Source organism: Budorcas taxicolor, chromosome 5, assembly GCF_023091745.1.
Source record: "Budorcas taxicolor isolate Tak-1 chromosome 5, Takin1.1, whole genome shotgun sequence".
Classification (NCBI taxonomy): Eukaryota; Metazoa; Chordata; class Mammalia; order Artiodactyla; family Bovidae; genus Budorcas; species Budorcas taxicolor.
The window spans coordinates 120,022,088-120,040,040 of record NC_068914.1 but is presented as its reverse complement, the minus strand read 5'-3'; the positions used below and the strand labels follow the sequence as shown (position 1 = coordinate 120,040,040).

General features: G+C 42.0%; 1 protein-coding gene across 1 annotated transcript in view; it reads right to left on the bottom strand.

The window, feature by feature from the left end:
- The window catches only part of SYT10 (synaptotagmin 10), a 113,572-nt gene extending 96,881 nt beyond the window's left edge, over positions 1 to 16,691 (bottom strand). The window contains exon 1 of the mRNA XM_052640762.1: positions 16,541 to 16,691. Within this exon, the coding sequence (XP_052496722.1) occupies positions 16,541 to 16,691 (151 nt within the window). The remainder of the gene's footprint in view (positions 1 to 16,540) is intronic.
- Between the last annotated feature and the right edge of the window lie 1,262 nt (positions 16,692 to 17,953).

Here is a 17,953-nt window from a genome sequence, read left to right as displayed (position 1 = left end):
CTAGAAGTAGTGCACATCACTGCTGCTAATATTCCAACAATCATAATTTAGTCATGCGATTGTACCAACCTATAAGGTATGCTGAAAAAAGCTGTCCTTTTTAAAGTTTTTGTTTTTAAATAACGCTGCCACATACCAAGCTAAAAATAAGGGATTCTTATGCTGTGAAATACAAAGGGGAAATGAATACTAGGAAACAACTATCAGTCTCTTCCTCAACCATAAATCCAATACATAATCAACCAACCTATTACTGTTGCAACAATGCCTCTTAAAATTCCCATTTTAATTGTTACTGACTTTTGCCTTTTTCTTGAATTTCAGTAAGTGATAGAAACTTTATATCATTATCATATTTAATTGATTTATAAAATGCATATTTTTAGACATTTAAGTTTTTGAAATCAGAATGTATCAGTATCAATGACCTGTTACAAGACTAGTAGTAATTAAGTAAGTGTGTCATAGTTTTCACTCTGTTTATGCTAAAGCAAATGCATCAGCATCAGAAGTCAAAGAATGAGTCTAAATGGCTTGGAAGAGAGTGTTGAGAAAATAGTGAAACGTACACATAACCTTCATAACCCAAATTTTTGCTGGGTCAAATGAGTTTGGCAACATTGTCAGATTTAACATAACTTTACAGCTAGCTTTCAGTTCAGCTCAGTTTAGTCACTCAGTCATGCCCGACTCTGCGACCCCATGAATCACAGCACGGTAGGCCTCCATGTCCATCACCAACTCCCGGAGTTCACTGAAACTCATGTCCATCGAGTCAGTGATGCCATCCAGCCATCTCATCCTCTGTCATCCCCTTCTCCTCCTGCCCCCAATCCCTCCCAGCATCAGGGTCTTTTCCAATGAGACAACTCTTCGCATGAGGTGGCCAAAGTACTGGAGTTTCAGCTTCAGCATCAGTCCTTCCAATGAACACCAAGGACAGAGCTCCTTTAGGATGAACTGGATGGATCTCCTTGCAGTCCAAGGGACTCTCAAGAGTCTCCTCCAACCCCAAAGTTCAAAAGCATCAATTCTTCAGCGCTCAGCCTTCTTCACAGTCAAACTCTCACATCCATATATGACCACTGGAGAAACCATAGCCTTGACTAGACAGACCTTAGTCAGCAAAGTAATGTCTCTGCTTTTGAATATGCTATCTAGGTTGGTCATAACTTTGCTTACAAGGACTAAGCATCTTTAAATTTCATGGCTGCAATTACCATCTGCAATGATTTTGGAGCCCAGAAAAATAAAGTCTGACACTGTTTCCTTGTTTCCGCGTTTATCTGCCATGAAGTGATGGGAACAGAGGCCATGATCTTAGATTTCTGAATGTTGAGCTTTTTGCAAAGTTTTTCACTCTCTTCTTTCACTTTCATCAGGAGGTTTTTAAATTCCTCCTCGCATTCTGCCATAAGGGTGGTGTCATCTGCATATCTGAGGTTATTGATATTTCTCCTCGCAATTTGATTCCAGCTTGTGCTTCTTCCAGCCCCCGTTTCTCATGATGTACCCTGCATATAACTTAAATAAGTAGGGTGACAATATACAGCCTTGACGTACTCCTTTTCCTATTTGGAACCAATCTGTTGTTCCATGTCCAGTTCTAACCATTGCTTCTTGACCTGCATACAGGTTTCTCAAGAGGCAGGTCAGGTGGTCTGGTATTCCCATCTCTTTCAGAATTTTCCACAGTTTATTGTGATTCACACAGTCAAAGGCTTTGACATAGTCAATAAAGCAGAAATAGATGTTTTTCTGGAACTCTCTTGCTTTTTTAATGATCCAGTGAATGTTGGCAATTTGATCTCTTGTTCCTCTGCCTTTCGTAAAACCAGCTTGAACATCTGAAGTTAACAATTCACCTGCGGATGAAGCCTGGCTTGGAGAATTTTGAGCATTATTTTACTACCGTGTGAGATGAGTGCAATTGTGCAGTAATTTGAGCATTCTTTGGCATTGCCTTTCTTTGGGATTGGAATGAAAACTGACATTTTTCCAGTCCTGTGGCCTCTGCTGAGTTTTCCAGTTTTGTTGGCATATTGAGTGCAACACTTTCACAGCATCATCTTTCAAGATTTGAAATAGCTCCATTGGAATTCCATCACCTCCTCTAGTTTGTTCATAGTGATGCTTTCTAAGGCCCACTTGACTTCATATTCCAGGATGTCTGGCTCTAGGTGAGTGATCACACCATCATGATTATCTGGGTCGTGAAGATCTTTTTTGTACAGTTCTTCTGTGTATTCTTTCCACCTCTTCTTAATTTATTCTGCTTCTGTTAGGTCCATACAATTTCTGTCCTTTATAGAGCCCATCTTTGCCTGAAATGTTCCCTTGGTACCTCTAATTTTCTTAAAAAGATCTCTAGTCTTGCCCATTCTGTTGTTTTTCTCTATTTCTTTGCATTGATCACTGAGGTAGGCTTTCTTATCTCTCCTTGCTATTCTTTGGAACTCTGCATTCAGATGCTTACATCTTTCCTTTTCTCCTTTGCTTTTCACTTCTCTTCTTTTCACAGCTATTTGTAAGGCCTCCCCAGACAGCCATTTTGCTTTTTTGCATTTCTTTTCCATGTGGATGGTCTTGATCCCTGTCTCCTGTACAACGTCACGAATCTCAGGCCATAGTTTGTCAGGCACTCTATCTATCAGATCTAGGCCATTAAATCTATTTCTCACTTCCACTGTATAATCATAAGGGATTTGATTTAGGTCATACCTGAATGGTCTAGTGGTTTTCCCTACTTTCTTCAATTTGAGTCTGAATTTGGCAATAAAGAGTTCATAATCTGAGCCACAGTCAGCTCCTGGGCTTGATTTTGCTGACTGTATAGAGTTTCTCCATCGTTGCTTGCAAAAAATATAATCAATCTGATTTCGGTGTTGAGCATCTGGTGATATCCATGTGTAGAGTCTTCTCTTGTGTTCTTGGAAGAGGATGTTTGCTATGACTAGTGCGTTCTCTTGGCAAAACTCTATTAGCCTTTGACCTGCTTCATTCTATACTCCAAGGCCAAATTTGTCTGTTACTCCAGGTGCTTCTTGACTTCCTACTTTTGCATTCCAGTCCTCTATAATGAGAAAGACAATTTTGGGGGGTGTTAGTTCTAAAAGGTCTTGTAGGTCTTCATAGAACTGTTCAACTTCAGCTTCTTCAGCGTTACTGGTTGGGGCATAGGCTTGGATTACCGTGATATTGCATGGTTTGCCTTGGAAACAAACAGAATTCATTCTGTTGTTTTTGAGATTGCATCCAAGTACTGCATTCTGGTCTCTTCTGTTGACCATGATGGCTCTTCCATTTCTTCTAAGGGATTCCTGCCTGCAGTAGTAGATATAATGGTCATCTGAGTTAAATTCACCCATTCCAGTTCATCTTAGTTTGCTGCTTCCTAGAATGTCAACGTTCACTCTTGCCATCTCTTGTTTGACCACTTCCAATTTGCCTTGATTCATGGACCTGACATTCCAGGTTCCTATGCAATATTGCTCTTTACAGCATCGGACCTCTCTTCTGTTACCAGTCACATCCACAACTGGGTATTTTTTTTTGTTTTGGCTCCATCCCTTCATTCTTTCTGGAGTTATTTCTCCACTGATCTCCAGTAGCATATTGGGCACCTACTGACCCGGGGAGTTCCCCTTTCAGTATCCTATCATTTTGCCTTTCCATGGGGTTCTCAAGGCATGAAAACTGAAGTGGTTTGCCATTCCTTTCTCTAATGGACCACATTCTGTCAGACCTCTCCACCATGACCTGCCCGTCTTGGGTGGCCCCACACGGCATGGCTCAGTTTCATTGAGTTAGGCAAGGCTGTGGTCCGTGTTGGCTAGTTTTCCATGATTATGGTTTCAGTGTGTTTGCCTTCTGATGCCCTCTGCAACACCTACCATCTTACTTGGGTTTCTCTTATCTTGGTGGTGGGGTATCTCTTCATGGCTGCTCCAGCAAAGCACAGCCGCTGCTCCTTACCTTTGATGAGGGTTATCTCCTCATGGCCACCCCTCCTGACCTTGGACGTGGAGTAGCTCATCTTGGAGGTCGCCCCTGACCTCGGGCGTGCAGTAGCTCCTTTCAGCTGCTGCCCTGACCTCAGGCCTGTGGTAGCTCCTCTCAGCCACTGCCTTGACCTCGGGCATGCGGTAGGTCCTCTGAGCCGCTGCCCTGACCTCAGACGTGGGGTAGCTCCTCTCAGCCGCTCCTGTGCCAAGGCAGCCTGGCACTCCAATTATATAAAGGTGCTGCCTCCTGGATACCCATCCACCAGGCTTCTCTGACCCTGACTAGATGTCCAGCAGACAAGGATGAGACACCAAGTCCCCAGACCTTTTGAAGGCCCCGCTCGTGAGTGAAGACTGAAGCACAGAGAGGGAGAGTGCAAAGCGTGAGGTTTCCCAGCCCCAACAGCACCCCCAAAACGCTGCACCCAGAGCCTGAGTCTCATCCCTGGGAGGGCACCTGCCCCCTCGGCCTACTCGCTGACCCTGAGAGGCAGTGTGGCCGCCTCCTCCCGGGAGGTGACTCTCAGACTCTCCAAAGAAAGACAAGCAGTCAGGGGTGGCTCAGAAGCTGTGACTTGGCCGTTTACCTCTTGAACACCTCCCCAGCCCCCAGAGCAGCCTCTCCAGGCCGGACAGCCCTCCACAGGCAGCCTGCTTGGGCCTGCGTCCCCAAGGAGGAAGGAGGGCCGGAACCCCGGGGGCTGTGCGGTGTGGCCCCGACCCTGTGGCCCCCAGAGCAGTCAGGACTCCGGCTCACATGGACAGAGTGGCCCAGCTCTTCCTACTGACCAACATGCCGCTGGACCGCTGTGCTTCGCATCCGCTCCACGCTGCCCAGCAGAAAGTATTGTTAGCTAGCTTTAGAGCACAGCAACGGTAGTATTTGTATCCCTTTTGAACTCCTCTGGGACTTTGCGGTGGTGCTAGTGGTGGGAAAAAAAAAAAAAAAACAAACCTGCCTGCCAATGCAGGAGACAAGACACAGCTTCAATCCCTGGGTCAGGAAGATATCCTGGGTCAGGAAGACTCCCTGGAGAAGGGCATGGCAACCCACTCTAGTTTTCTTGCCTGGAGAATCCCATAGGCAGAGGGGCCTGGCATGCTACAATGGGACTGCTAAGAGACATGACTGAAGCAACTTAGCACACTAATGAATTCCTAGAAGGAAAAAAATGGATCAGTACTACTCTTGACAGTATTTTTGATGCCATAGAGTCCAATAATGAGTGGATAAATGAAAGTATCACCATTCAGAAGAATCAGACTCAGTACTTTACATTTTAAATTATTTTAATCTATTTGTCTTTTATGTTTTCCTTTTTGTTGTTGTTTCATTTCCCTTTTTATACTTGTGCAGGAGTAATATATGATTTTTAAAATTTATGTGTGTTCTAAAAGAAATTTTTCCATAGGTGTAAACTAAAAATTCTATGTGATGAAAAAGCACCAAGTCATAATTTAATTTTTGTACTCTTCTTTTGTTTATTTTCCTGGTGTAATATAAAATAATGGTGTGCCTTGTAATCAACAGCATCCTAAATTCAATGAAATGGTATTGTTAGGTAGGAAGTTAGGCATGAGCAACAAGAGGTGGCCTAACTGAAAAGAATGCAAGCTGATCTCTAAATCCCATTCCAGACAGGCCCAGGAGAGCTCACAGACATGCTACAAAATAACCCCAGGAACTTTCCCAACTCCTGCACAGGTACCCTAGGCACACAATGGATACAAACGAACCACAGGGACTTCCTTAAGTGACCTTAGGCTCCTAGGAGTCCGTTCAGTTCAGTTCAGTTCAGTCGCTCAGTCTGTCCGACTGAGTGTCAACTCTTTGCGACCCCATGAATCGCAGCACGCCAGGCCTCCCTGTCCATCACCAACTCCCGGAGTTCACCCAGACTCACATCCATCAAGTCAGTGATGCCATCCAGCCATCTCATCCTCTGTCCTCCCCTTCTCCTCCTGCCCCCAATCCCTCCCAGCATCAGAGTCTTTTCCAATGAGTCAACTCTTCGCATGAGGTGGCCAAAGTACTGGAGTTTCAGCTTTAGCATCATTCCTTCCAAAGAAATCCCAGGGCTGATCTCCTTCGGAATAGATTGGTTGGATCTCCTTGCAGTCCAAGGAGTCCATTAGGTATTCATAAATATTCTATACATACACTCATCTGATTATAACAGACTGAATTATGGGAAAGACATGCACCATACAGTCTGTTGTTATATAACTTGCAACTGTCTATCAAAACAGTCTGCACCCATCTAGATGAATATATAAAAGCCCTATTATGCATGTGACCAGATACTGCCCCTTCCCTGATTGGCCCATTTGCATTTTGTACAGGGTAGAACCAAGAGGAGATAGGAAATATAAAAAGGGAAAGCCAAGAGGGATCGTGGCCACTACTTCAGGGTTGGCTTGTCCCCACATCTCAGGAGTGTACTATCCCTCGTCTGTTTAATAAAAAACCTCTCTGCTTGAGCTATAACTGAGCTGTAACCTTATCATTGTTTTGCATGCTTACTATGAAGATACAGGGGCTGAGAAATCCTGCCTGCTTGAGCTTTAATTAGTCTGTCATTCCAAATCTGTGTTATGAGGAGACAAAAATCAAAGGAGAGAAATAAGCCTGCCTGACAGTATCAAGCATGGTATCAAATATCCTTAAATTAGCCAAATTTACTTTTAAATCTTTACATATATTCATAATTGAGTAAATAATTTATAATCTATTATTATATACTAACTCTACGTTAGTTATGTTAACTTGAGAAACTATGCACATTTAATGGTACCAGTACATTTTAATGTTTGGCACAGTGGCTTTCACATAGTAAGAGCTCAGTAAATATTTGTGGAAAAAAAGCATAATGCTAAAACTACCTCTCACGTATATTAACAACTCATATTATAATATATTCAAAATGATAATATATCACTTAATATTGTTTTGTTCACTATACCTATAAATGTGTGACTATTTAAACACAACTAAAGGAACAATGGCATCTGGTCCCATCACTTCATGGGAAATAGATGGGGAAATGGTAGAAACAGTGGCTGACTTTATTTTTTGGACTCCAAAATCACTGCAGATGGTGATTGCAGCCATGAAATTAAAAGACGCTTACTCCTTGGAAGAAAAGTTATGACCAACCTAGATAGCATATTCAAAAGCAGAGACATTGCTTTGCCGACTAAGGTCTGTCTAGTCAAGGCTATGGTTTTTCCTGTGGTCATGTATGGATGTGAGAGTTGGACTGTGAAGAAAGCTGAGGGCCGAAGAATTGATGCTTTTGAAGTGTGGTGTTGGAGAAGACTCTTGAGAGTCCCTTGGACTGCAAGGAGATCCAACCAGTCCATTCCGAAGGAGATCAGTCCTGGGATTTCTTTGGAAGGAATGATGCTAAAGCTGAAACTCCAGTACTTTGGCCACCTCATGTGAAGAGTTGACTCATTGGAACAGACTCTGATGCTGGGAGGGATTGGGGGCAGGAGGAGAAGGGGAGGACAGAGGATGAGATGGCTGGATGGCATCACTGACTCAATGGATGTGAGTCTGAGTGAATTCCGGGAGTTGGTGATGGACAGGGAGGCCTGGCGTGCTGCGATTCATGGGGTCACAAAGAGTCGGACACTACTGAGTGACTGAACTGAGCTGAAAGGAACAATGGATACTGAAGAGAAAACAACGTTCCTCATTGTTAAATTAAAATAACCTTGTAGTATGGACAAACTTACAAGTTTTTAAAAGCTATCATGTTCTCTATTCAATAACAGAATATCTAACAGTAGATTATAACACTTTGGGACCCATCTGAATGGAAAAAAGTTAATATCAGTTCCTTTTTCCCTCACCACTCCCTCTAGATGATTTTATCTTTTAGCTCTTAGGCCATCACAGCACAATTCCAGGAAAGAATTAATATATATATATATATATATATATATATATATATATATATATCGCTTTACTTTCTAACAGTCTACCTAAGCTATGTTAATGTCAGCACTTACAGCTTCAGTGGTCACTAGGATATTTAATATTGTGAGGGATTGGGTATTATACCAAGAGAGGAAATTGATGTTTTTCTAGTGTGCTTTAGCACCATGGATGGCCCCAGGATCTCTCTTTATGACTACTTTTTGTTGAGCCTAGGACAGGATCTATAGAGCCCAGCATTGTTATCCCAGCCACATCATTAATTAGTTGTGATTGAGGGGAAGTTGCTAACTTTTCCTGCCTTAGTTTTCACAACTGCAAAATGATGATTTCTAGTTCTTACCGGAATGACTAACAGCAGTTTGAATAAAAATATGATTATTTTTTCTATGCTACTTTTTACATAAGCAAATGAACAGACTTTCCTTTTACTATTGTGAATGGGTATACTAAACAGACATTCCCATTTTTATAGAACTTCAATAAATTCAATATATTTATTATGTAACACATAAGTTGAGCCATGGAGTCATAGTTCAACCTGAATACACTCCGGAAGTGAATGGACATCCAAAGTTCAGTTACTTTGAGTATGTTGCTTATCATATTCTAGCTTGTAAATGCCTAAGTGCTCTAATTTTTGCCATTATCATAAAACTAAAGAAGCGGTATATTATCTACATAGAATATTGTATTGGACACCATAGACACAAAGACACAAATATATACAACTTAGTTTCAGAAATTCAAAATTGAAGTTAAAAAATGACTTATATACAAAGTACATCATGTGAAATGCCAGGCTGGATGAAGCAGAAGCTGGAATCAAGATTGCTAGGAGAAATTCCAATAACCTCAGATATGCTGATGACACCACCCTTATGGCAGAAAGTGAAGAGGAACTAAAGAACCTCTTGATGAAAGTGAAAGAGGAGAGTGAAGAAGTTGGCTTAAAACTCAACATTCAAAAAACTAAGATCATGGCATCCAGTCCCATCACTTCATGGCAAAATAGATGGGGAAACAATGGAAACAGTGAGAAACTTTATTTGGGGGGGCTCCAAAATCACTGCAGATGGTGACTGCAGCCATGAAATTAAGAGACACCTGCTCCTTGGACAAAACACTATGACAAACCTAGACAGAGTATTAAAAGGCAGAGACATTATTCTGCTGACAAAGGCCCCTATAATCAAAGCTATGGTTTGATTTTTCCAGTAGTCATGTATGGATGTAAGAGTCAGACCATAAAGAAAGCTAAGCACCAAAAATTGATGCTTTTGAACCATGCTGTTGGAACAGACTCTTGAGAATCCCTTGGACTGCAAGGATAGCAAACCAGTCTATCCTAAAGGAAATCAGTCCTGAATATTCACTGGAAGGATTGATGCTGAAGCTGAAAGCTCCAATCCTTGGCCACCTGATATGAAGAACTGACTCACTGTAAAAGATCCTGATGCTGGGAAAGTTTGAAGGCGGGAGGAGAAGGGGACAAGAGAGGATGAGATAATTGGATGGCATCACCAACTGGATGGACGTGAGTTTGAGCAAGCTCCAGGATTTGGTAATGGACAAAGAAGCTTGGCGTTGTTGCAGTCCACAGGGTCACAAAGAGTCGGACACGACTGAGTGACTGAACTGAACTGACTGAGTTTCAGAAGGGATTGGGAGGTGATTAAATAGCACCCACTGTTATACACTTAAGGATATTGAGGCTTCTTGAGGATAAAGTTGTTAATTCAATTATTCATTCTCTCAGTATCCAATAAATATTTATTGAAACTCTTCACAAGCCACAGTTTTTTTCTAGGCACTGAGGATAAAACAATAAACAACCCACTGCCCCCAAAGTGTTTACAGCCTATTCAATTAATGTCATCAACAGAATAAAACGTAGATCAGGAAAAACATAATTATATTTTCAAAATATAGATTATTGAAATTGAAATTGCAAAGTCCATTAAACATTTATGATAATGTTCATTTTCTGACAACTTTTTAGACAAAGCAATTTGTAAATAAATGCAGATATATTCCCAATAATGACAATTTTCCTCCACAGAGCAAGATTACAATGATGATTAAATTTTAAAGAAAATCTGATTTGGATAGAATGGACAGCTATATACTCTGTATATTAAATTGCTCTTGAAAGAATCAGATTTCTCAAATTCACAGCTCATATAGAGAGGAAACACAGATCTTAATTTGTCTCAAAGTGGAAAAAAGTTTAAGGCAAAAAATAAATCATGACAGTACTGCCAAAATATTGATATCTCACAGTGAAGAGTACTGGATGATTGCTGATACCTGCTTGGCCTTTGAAGCCAAGGTAGTCATCCATTTGCCTAGAAGCAACTGAGACCAAGCACAATATGTGCTGAAGATCATGTAAATATGAGACTAGAAATAGTAGAAGCTGGCCATTCTTCAGTGGAGTATCAATATGGAGAAGGAAAAAACCCTCTAGTGCATCCTTCTTCAAATGTGCCTACAGGTTTTAATTCACTGTGATTCAGTTACTTTTTGAAACCTCCAACGCTCAAGGATTTCTACTAATCCTAACATGCCTACTATGTTTCCAAACTGTAATTCTTTATACAATCATTAGGATGTGTAAAACTCATTACTACTAGTGATACAAAATAATTAAATTAATTGGGTAATCATTTGCTTTCTATCTGTAGAGAAAACCTATAAAGTCCTTTTACTCATTTTAAACTATGACAGACTTAAAATGCCTTATTCTCAGAGGAAATCATGTTATTTTGATTTTTTTACTTAGCCATCTCTGTTTTTATTAGTCAAGTAACTTCAACGAAAGTGTTTGCCATATAAATACCTACTTGTTCCCACATCTTAAGAAAATGAAGAACACATATATGAATTTAGAAGAATTTGTTTACATTTTTAGTTTAGAATTCTAGTACTAAATTAAAAGTGTAAAATGTAAATTTAAAACATTGAGGAATTAAATGTTTATATAAAATTTTCAAATTATGGTTAGGTCTGCACAATTGTGATGTGACTATGAGTTTAAGGGGGTTTGATTAGCTGCATTTATGAGGTCTTCTCAAGTAATGAAATTTCCTAAAATCTCACAAGCATTTGGATATGGAGCAGCAATTAAAGACCAGAAATGAACTCAAATCCAGTTCAAGAAATGTTATGTATATTCAGTCACAGTATACATGAAAAATTACATTTAAGGCAATAGGCCAATATGCTGTTTTGTATATTCCCTAAGTATTAGAGTATTAAGTTCTATTTTATGTTAATGAACTTAGTGGGTGACCTGTCTGTTTTGGAGGGGGAGAATCAGTGGTAAAAAGACTGCAAAAATCTGATTTTCTAAAAAACTGCACACAATGAACTTTCTAGTGTACTAGTAATGTTGACATCAATAATATCTCTGAAAAAAACTTTGTCAAAAGAGTAAATTAACCAGTATTGCCATCTGCAGTTAAGTTACAGTAAAGTTTACTAAAATATAGAATCTGTCAACTTGACTGCTTGATTCTCAAGTCAATAACATTATCACCGCTTCTGCTACTGCTATTGCAGTAAATGGTAAAGAGAATGGTGACGCCTGTTCTTTATTGGTATTAAAAAAAAACAGTAGAAGAATATTTTATTTCTATATGTGATTCATGACTTCTTTAGGCTTTGGAGAAGGCAATGGCACCCCACTCCAGTACTCTTGCCTGGAAAATCCCATGGTCAGGGGGAGCCTGGTGGGCTGCCATCTATGGGGTCACACAGAGTCGGACACGACTGAAGCGACTTAGCAGCAGCAGCAACTTTAGGCTTACAATCAGTCTTCTGTATCCATGTTTCACATCCATGCAATCAATCACCCACAGGTTGAAAGTATTTTTAAAAATTCAGGAAGTTTAAAAAAATTTGGATTGTCAAACAGGTAACTATCTACATTGCCTTTATATAGGTCTTCCTTGGTGGCTCAAATGGAAGAAAATCTGCCTGCAACGCTGGAGACCCAGGTTCAATTCCTGGGTCAGGAAGATCCTCTGGAAAAGGGAATGGTAACCCACTTCAGTAATCTTGCCTGAGAAAACCTATGGACAGAGGAGCCTGGAGGGCTACAGTCCATGGGATCAAAAAGAGTCAGACATGGCTGAGCGCCAAATGAATGAGTGACATATCATTTACCTTGATTTAGACGTTGTTGTTCAGTCACTCAGTCGTGTCTCATTCTTTGTGACCCCATGGACTACAAGTGCCAGGCTTCCCTGTCCTTTACCATCTCCCAGAGCTTGCTCAAACTCAGGTCCATTGAGTCGATGATGCTATCCAACCATTTCATCCAGTGTTGTTATCTTCTCCTCTTGTCTTCTGTCTTTCCCAGCATTAGGGTCTTTTCCAATGAGTCAGCTCTTCACATCAGATGGCCAAAGTATTGGAGCTTCAGCTTCAGCATCAATCCTTCCAAAGAATATTCAGGATTGATTCCCTTTAGGATGGATTGATTTGTTCTCCTTGCAGTCCAAACGACGCTCAAGAGTCTTCTCCAACCCCACAATTTAAAAGCATCACTTCCTCAGCGATCAGCCTTTATGGTCCAACTCTCATGGCCATATGTGAGGGCTTCCCTGATAGCTCAGTTGGTAAAGAATCTGCCTGCAATGCAGGACACCCCAGTTTGATCCCTGGGTTGGGAAGATCTGCTGAAGAAGGCTAGGCTACCCACTCCAGAATTCTTGGACTTCCTTTGTGGCTCAGCTGGTAAAGAATCCACCCACAATGTGGGAGACCTTGGTTTGATCCCCGGGTTGAGAAAATCCCCTAGAGAAGGGAAAGGCTACCCACTTCAGTATTCTGGCCTGGAAAATTTCATGGACTACAGTCCATGGGGTCGCAAAGAGTCAGACATGACTGAGTGACTTTCACGTGCTGGAAAAATCATAACTTTATATGGACCTTTGTCAGCAGAGTAATGTCTCTGTTTTTTAATACTCTGTCTAGGTTTGTCATAGCTTTTCTTCCAAGGAACAAGCATCTTATAATTTCATATATGCAGTCACCATCTGCAGTGATTTGGAGCCCAAGAAAATAAAGTCTTTTACTATTTCCCCATCTATATGCCATGAAGTGGGCTTCCCTGGTGGCTCAGCTAGTAAAGAATCCCCTCCAATGCAGGAGACTTAGGTTCAATCCCTGGGTTGGGAAGAGCCCCTGGAGAAAGGAAAGGCTACCCACTCCAGTATTCTGGCCTGAAGAATTCCATGGACTGTAGAGTCCATGGGGTCGCAAACAGTCAGTCACGACTGAGCAACTTTCATTTCATTTTTTCATGCCATGAAGTGATGGGACCAGATGCCATGATCTTAGGTTTTTGAATGTTGAATTTTAAGCCAGCTTAAATTTTTTTCACTCTCCTCTTTCACCTTCATCAAGAGGTACTTATAATACCTTGATGAAGGTATTATATACATCAAGAAGATGAAGAGGTATTAGAAGTACCTCTTGATGATTTAGGTATTAAAGGTAATCTAGTGATTATTTAAAGTATATGGGAGGAAGCGCTATAGCAAATACTACAGCATTTAATGTAAGGAACTTGAGCATCATAAATCTTGGTATCTGTGGGGCCTCCTGGATTCAATCCCCCAAGGAGACCAAGAAAGCCCTGTACCTGAACTTCTCTCCCCCAACCCCTGCATTAAGGAATCTAAAATCATGCACAGTCTGGAAGCTTGCAATTGTCGTTGCAACCTTAGAATAACTGGCACCATCTGGGCAGTGCTGAAAGTAAAAAACCATCATTCTATTCAATGTCCATGTCCTCTTACCATAATGTGTCTCTCATTAAACAAACAGTGAGTCAAGCATCACTTACTAGAACAAGTGCATAAGAAAATCTACTACAAAGAACAAGGTGAGGCTGAGTAGCTAATTAATATAGCTAAAGATTTTATAATTAATCTTTGATACATTTCATAGATATCTATTAGTAATAGGAGCTTATTTGCAGATTATTTTACTTTTCATTGTTGTATGGATTTACAAATGGAAAGTGTAAAACAAGCTTCTGCATCCTTATATCTCATACACAACCTAGAAGGATATCTTTTTCAGTGGTAATCATTCAATAAATATTCATATATTAAATTGAATACCCAATGTGAATAGTACATATTTTCACTTAAAGGAGGAAAAATACCCACGTAATTGTTTGAGATTTTGTTTTGCTCCGTTTTTGTCCCCAGGCACAAATCTGAAAGGAATTAGGATTACAATTACTTCCTATAATGCTTAGAACAAGTTCAGAATTCTCTCTACAATTCATATGCTGTGTTTTACCTTAAGCTGTGCTGAGCTAGGTTGCTTCAGTTATGTCCGACTCTTTGAGACCTAGAGACTGTAGCCCAAGAGGCTTCTCTGTCCATGGGATTCTCTAGGCAAGAATATTGGAGTGGGTTGCTGTGCCCTCCTCCAGGGGATCTTCCAGACCCAGGAATCGGACCCATATCTCCAGAATCTCTTGCACGGCAGGCAGATTCTTTATCCACTGAGCCACCTGGGAAGCCCACCTGAAGGCCATAATTGTGTATCTATAAAGATTTAAAAGCTAGTATTTGGCTTCCAGTCTTCAGATTTTCCTCATTACTAGCCAATGTGAGGACCAGAAAACCACTATTTGCTGTATGATCACAAGGGGTGGGGTTGGGGGTGGAGTGGAAATCAGGAGTTTTATCCACAGCATCAACTATTAAATGACCAAAGTTCAGATCTTTTAAATACTCTCATTTCTTTCACTGCACTTCCATCTCCGAGTCTTATTTTTAGCATGTGTATCATCAGACATTTCAGAACAACTTATTCAATTACCACAGAAGTCTTTAAGTTCAAAATATTTTGAGTGTTTACCTCATAATGAGCAACTATACACAAGACAAGCATATATGTTATATTCAGCCAGTGCCTTCAACTAGTAGTTGAATTTCACACACTCCTAGAAATGTAACACCTGCTGAACAAATGGAAAAGACTCTGCTGTGTTTATTAAAATTCACAAAATGTCTATGTTTCTAGCATAAGTACAGCAGCAATTATGTATCATTCCTCTCCAGGGCCCAAGTAGCAATATCTCCTCAGGTTCTGCCAAGGGCAGACAGAAGCCTCTCTTGGTTCCTGTTACCATGATCAGAGAATTTTTAAAAGTACAAATATTCCACTTAAATAATGGTACTGTAAAGGTTAAAACACATTTGTTCCCCACCTCCCTCCTTTCTCTCTTTGTCTTTGGTGGTAGTGGATGGGGAGCCCACTAACTGTGCCTTCCTGGTCTCCTTCCTAGCATACAGGGTTCTCCACTGTTAACGTTCCACGCTGAGCTAAGGTCGAGCTCTCATCTGTTGCCCTAACTACCCTCAACCCACGAGGTCCCTCAAGAAGACTAAAATGACAGGCTAGTAAAAGGAAAGAAACAAACCCTACAGAAGGAATGACAGTCTTCCAGCCCGATAACGAAAATCCCCAAACCTGTGTTCATCTCCCAGAACTATGTGGACTCTCTCCCATGGCACTCTTAACTCGGCCTGCAACTCCAGGAATCCAGCTAGACGCCATCAATGGCACAATAGGCTACACAAACTTTACAGCGCAGGTGGTTACAAATCCTTTCCCTCCAGGCATCACCCCTGAGTGTCTCTGCTATGCTCCACATTCCTTTTGCAAAAAATCTGTTACCTGAGACTTCTTTTCACCTTCAGATTTCTAAAGGTCCGTGTACGTCCTCCATCCCACCCCGTTTTTTACCCCCAAGTTTGTTGACGGGACAGAGAGGATGCCTGTATTAAGGGCTATATGAGCACATGTGTAGAAAGGATTTATAAACCTTTCCTTCTTCCACTTAAATCTGTTTGTCCTCTAAGCCTTAATTGTTGCCTCGAAAAATGGGGTTGATCATCCCCGCTGTTGGCCCAACGTTGTCAAGAAGCCCTAGAGTTTCATATATATTAAAGGGTTTTGCACACTGTCAAATGCCAACATGACATTGGTTGCGGGTTATCCCTACCGGGCTCCTTTCTGTTCTCGGGGACCAACGCAGCCCCATTTCCAAGGCGTTTTTTTGTTTGCTTGTTTTGTTTTGTTTTTGCATCTAAGTACGGATTCTTCGGCCTGGCCCCTTCCCCAAGCCGCGACCCGCCACCTGCGGGACAAAAGCGAGGGCAGCAGAGTCCCGGTGGCAAATGGCCCCCGCGGGCAGCGCTCGGCTAATGATCTGGACGCCGCGGCCCGCGCTCTCCTCTCCTCTCCGGGAGCGAGATGGGAGCCGTGGGAGAGCTGAGAAAAAGGGTACAGGAGCCTAGGAGCGAGAAACGGCGGCAGCGGGTACGAAGCGGACCAGAGAAGTGGAAGAACCCGGACAAATGGAGGTAAGAAGACAAAACCGGAACAGTCCACACTGGAAGTCGCCAGGAGCTAACCAAAGGAGACGGGTAAGATAGGAAGGCTAGGCGTCCTTTAGAAGTCCCCGCGCCGCGCGGAAGGCGCAGGACCCAGGAGCTTAGGACCGAGAGCGCGAGTCCCCTAGGACTGCGAGGTCGCGAGCGGAGCCCTCCCCAGTTACCTGTGTTACTTCCGCCTTGGTTGCCCCCATCAGGGGGGAAGATGCTCGAGCATTTCTCCCACTCCACCTGGCCCGCGAAGCACAGCTCCGTGACGATGTGCAGCGCCTTTTGGCACAGGCTGCTCACTCCGTCCTCCTTATGGAAACTCATCGTTTGGCCTCGTTTCTCCCAGATAGCCGTTCGTTCCCCTTCCAGTTACCTCTGTGCTGACCCCTCTAGCGCCCTAAGCCATATCCCGCCTTCGGAGACTTTGGCCCAAGAGCGCGCAGCTAAGAGGCGACAACTCTTAGGAGCCCCAAGTTGGCCCCATGGCGGGAGCAGAGGGCTCCAGGGAAGGTGGAGAGGCTGGGGCAGGAATTAGAGCTAGGCGCAGGCGGCAGCGAGGTTATTGCTAACTCAGGCCGCGCGAACGAGCCCAAGCAAGCCAGAGAGACCTGGCATGGAGAGCGCAGGGGAGCGCGGGGAGACGTAAAAAATCTAAAGCCCTTCACTTGCAGAAACGTTTGTGTTTCTGGAGGGTGCCTGACGACTGCGCGTCCAATCGCAGCCTGGCGCGGGTCTGGTGACCCCTTCTTTAGTCAACGGGGGAAGCGGGAGACAACAGAGAAGGCGCCGCCGGGCGCCCTTGCTGGGTTTTCCTGCTAAGGCCAGAGATGCTCTTCTGGCGCGCAGGTTGGTGAGAAATCTTGGTTTTCTGGATACCTTTCCCAGCGTCCGTACCCCACCCCCCCACCAAAACTCCTCTTGATTACAGATGTGCTCTGATTCTATAATACTTTTCTTTAAAAGATCATGCCAACTGAAAAAGTTAACGAAATACCTGGTAGATGAGCGATCAAACCAGACGTCTACAGAAAGAAAAAAAGACATCCCGGGAAAGCATTTTATAAATGACTTCTTTTTTCTTTTTGATTTCTAACTATGATTGTTTAGAAACAGAATATTCAACCTAAGAGCTCTTCTTACTACTAATAGTAAAATTCTCCATGAGGTGCATTTACCGTTTACCCAGTTCAGTTTTTTTTTAATGCATAAATAAAGTGAATAGGCAAAGTTGTTCATTGCTATTTAAGTTTTTTTTTTTTACTAAATTTAAGAGACCACAAAACAAAATGTTATTTGTATTAACATTCAGTTTGAATTTTTCCATTAATATGCAATTGGCAATTGAGATTGCATAACCTGACCTCCTTTATCACTCTTTCAGGTGACTTAAGTACTGAAGAAGACAAGGCACAGGTGTTAAAGGGGAAAAGGGTTAAGTTCAAATCTGTCACACAGATTGCTTAACCTGAGGAAACTGCTTTCAGGGCTTTAACGAAGTCAAAGGGCTGACTGAAGGGTTTAAACTCTTATAATTCTCTAACGCAAATGAATGGAGCTAAAGCTACAAAATAATGTTAATAAACATG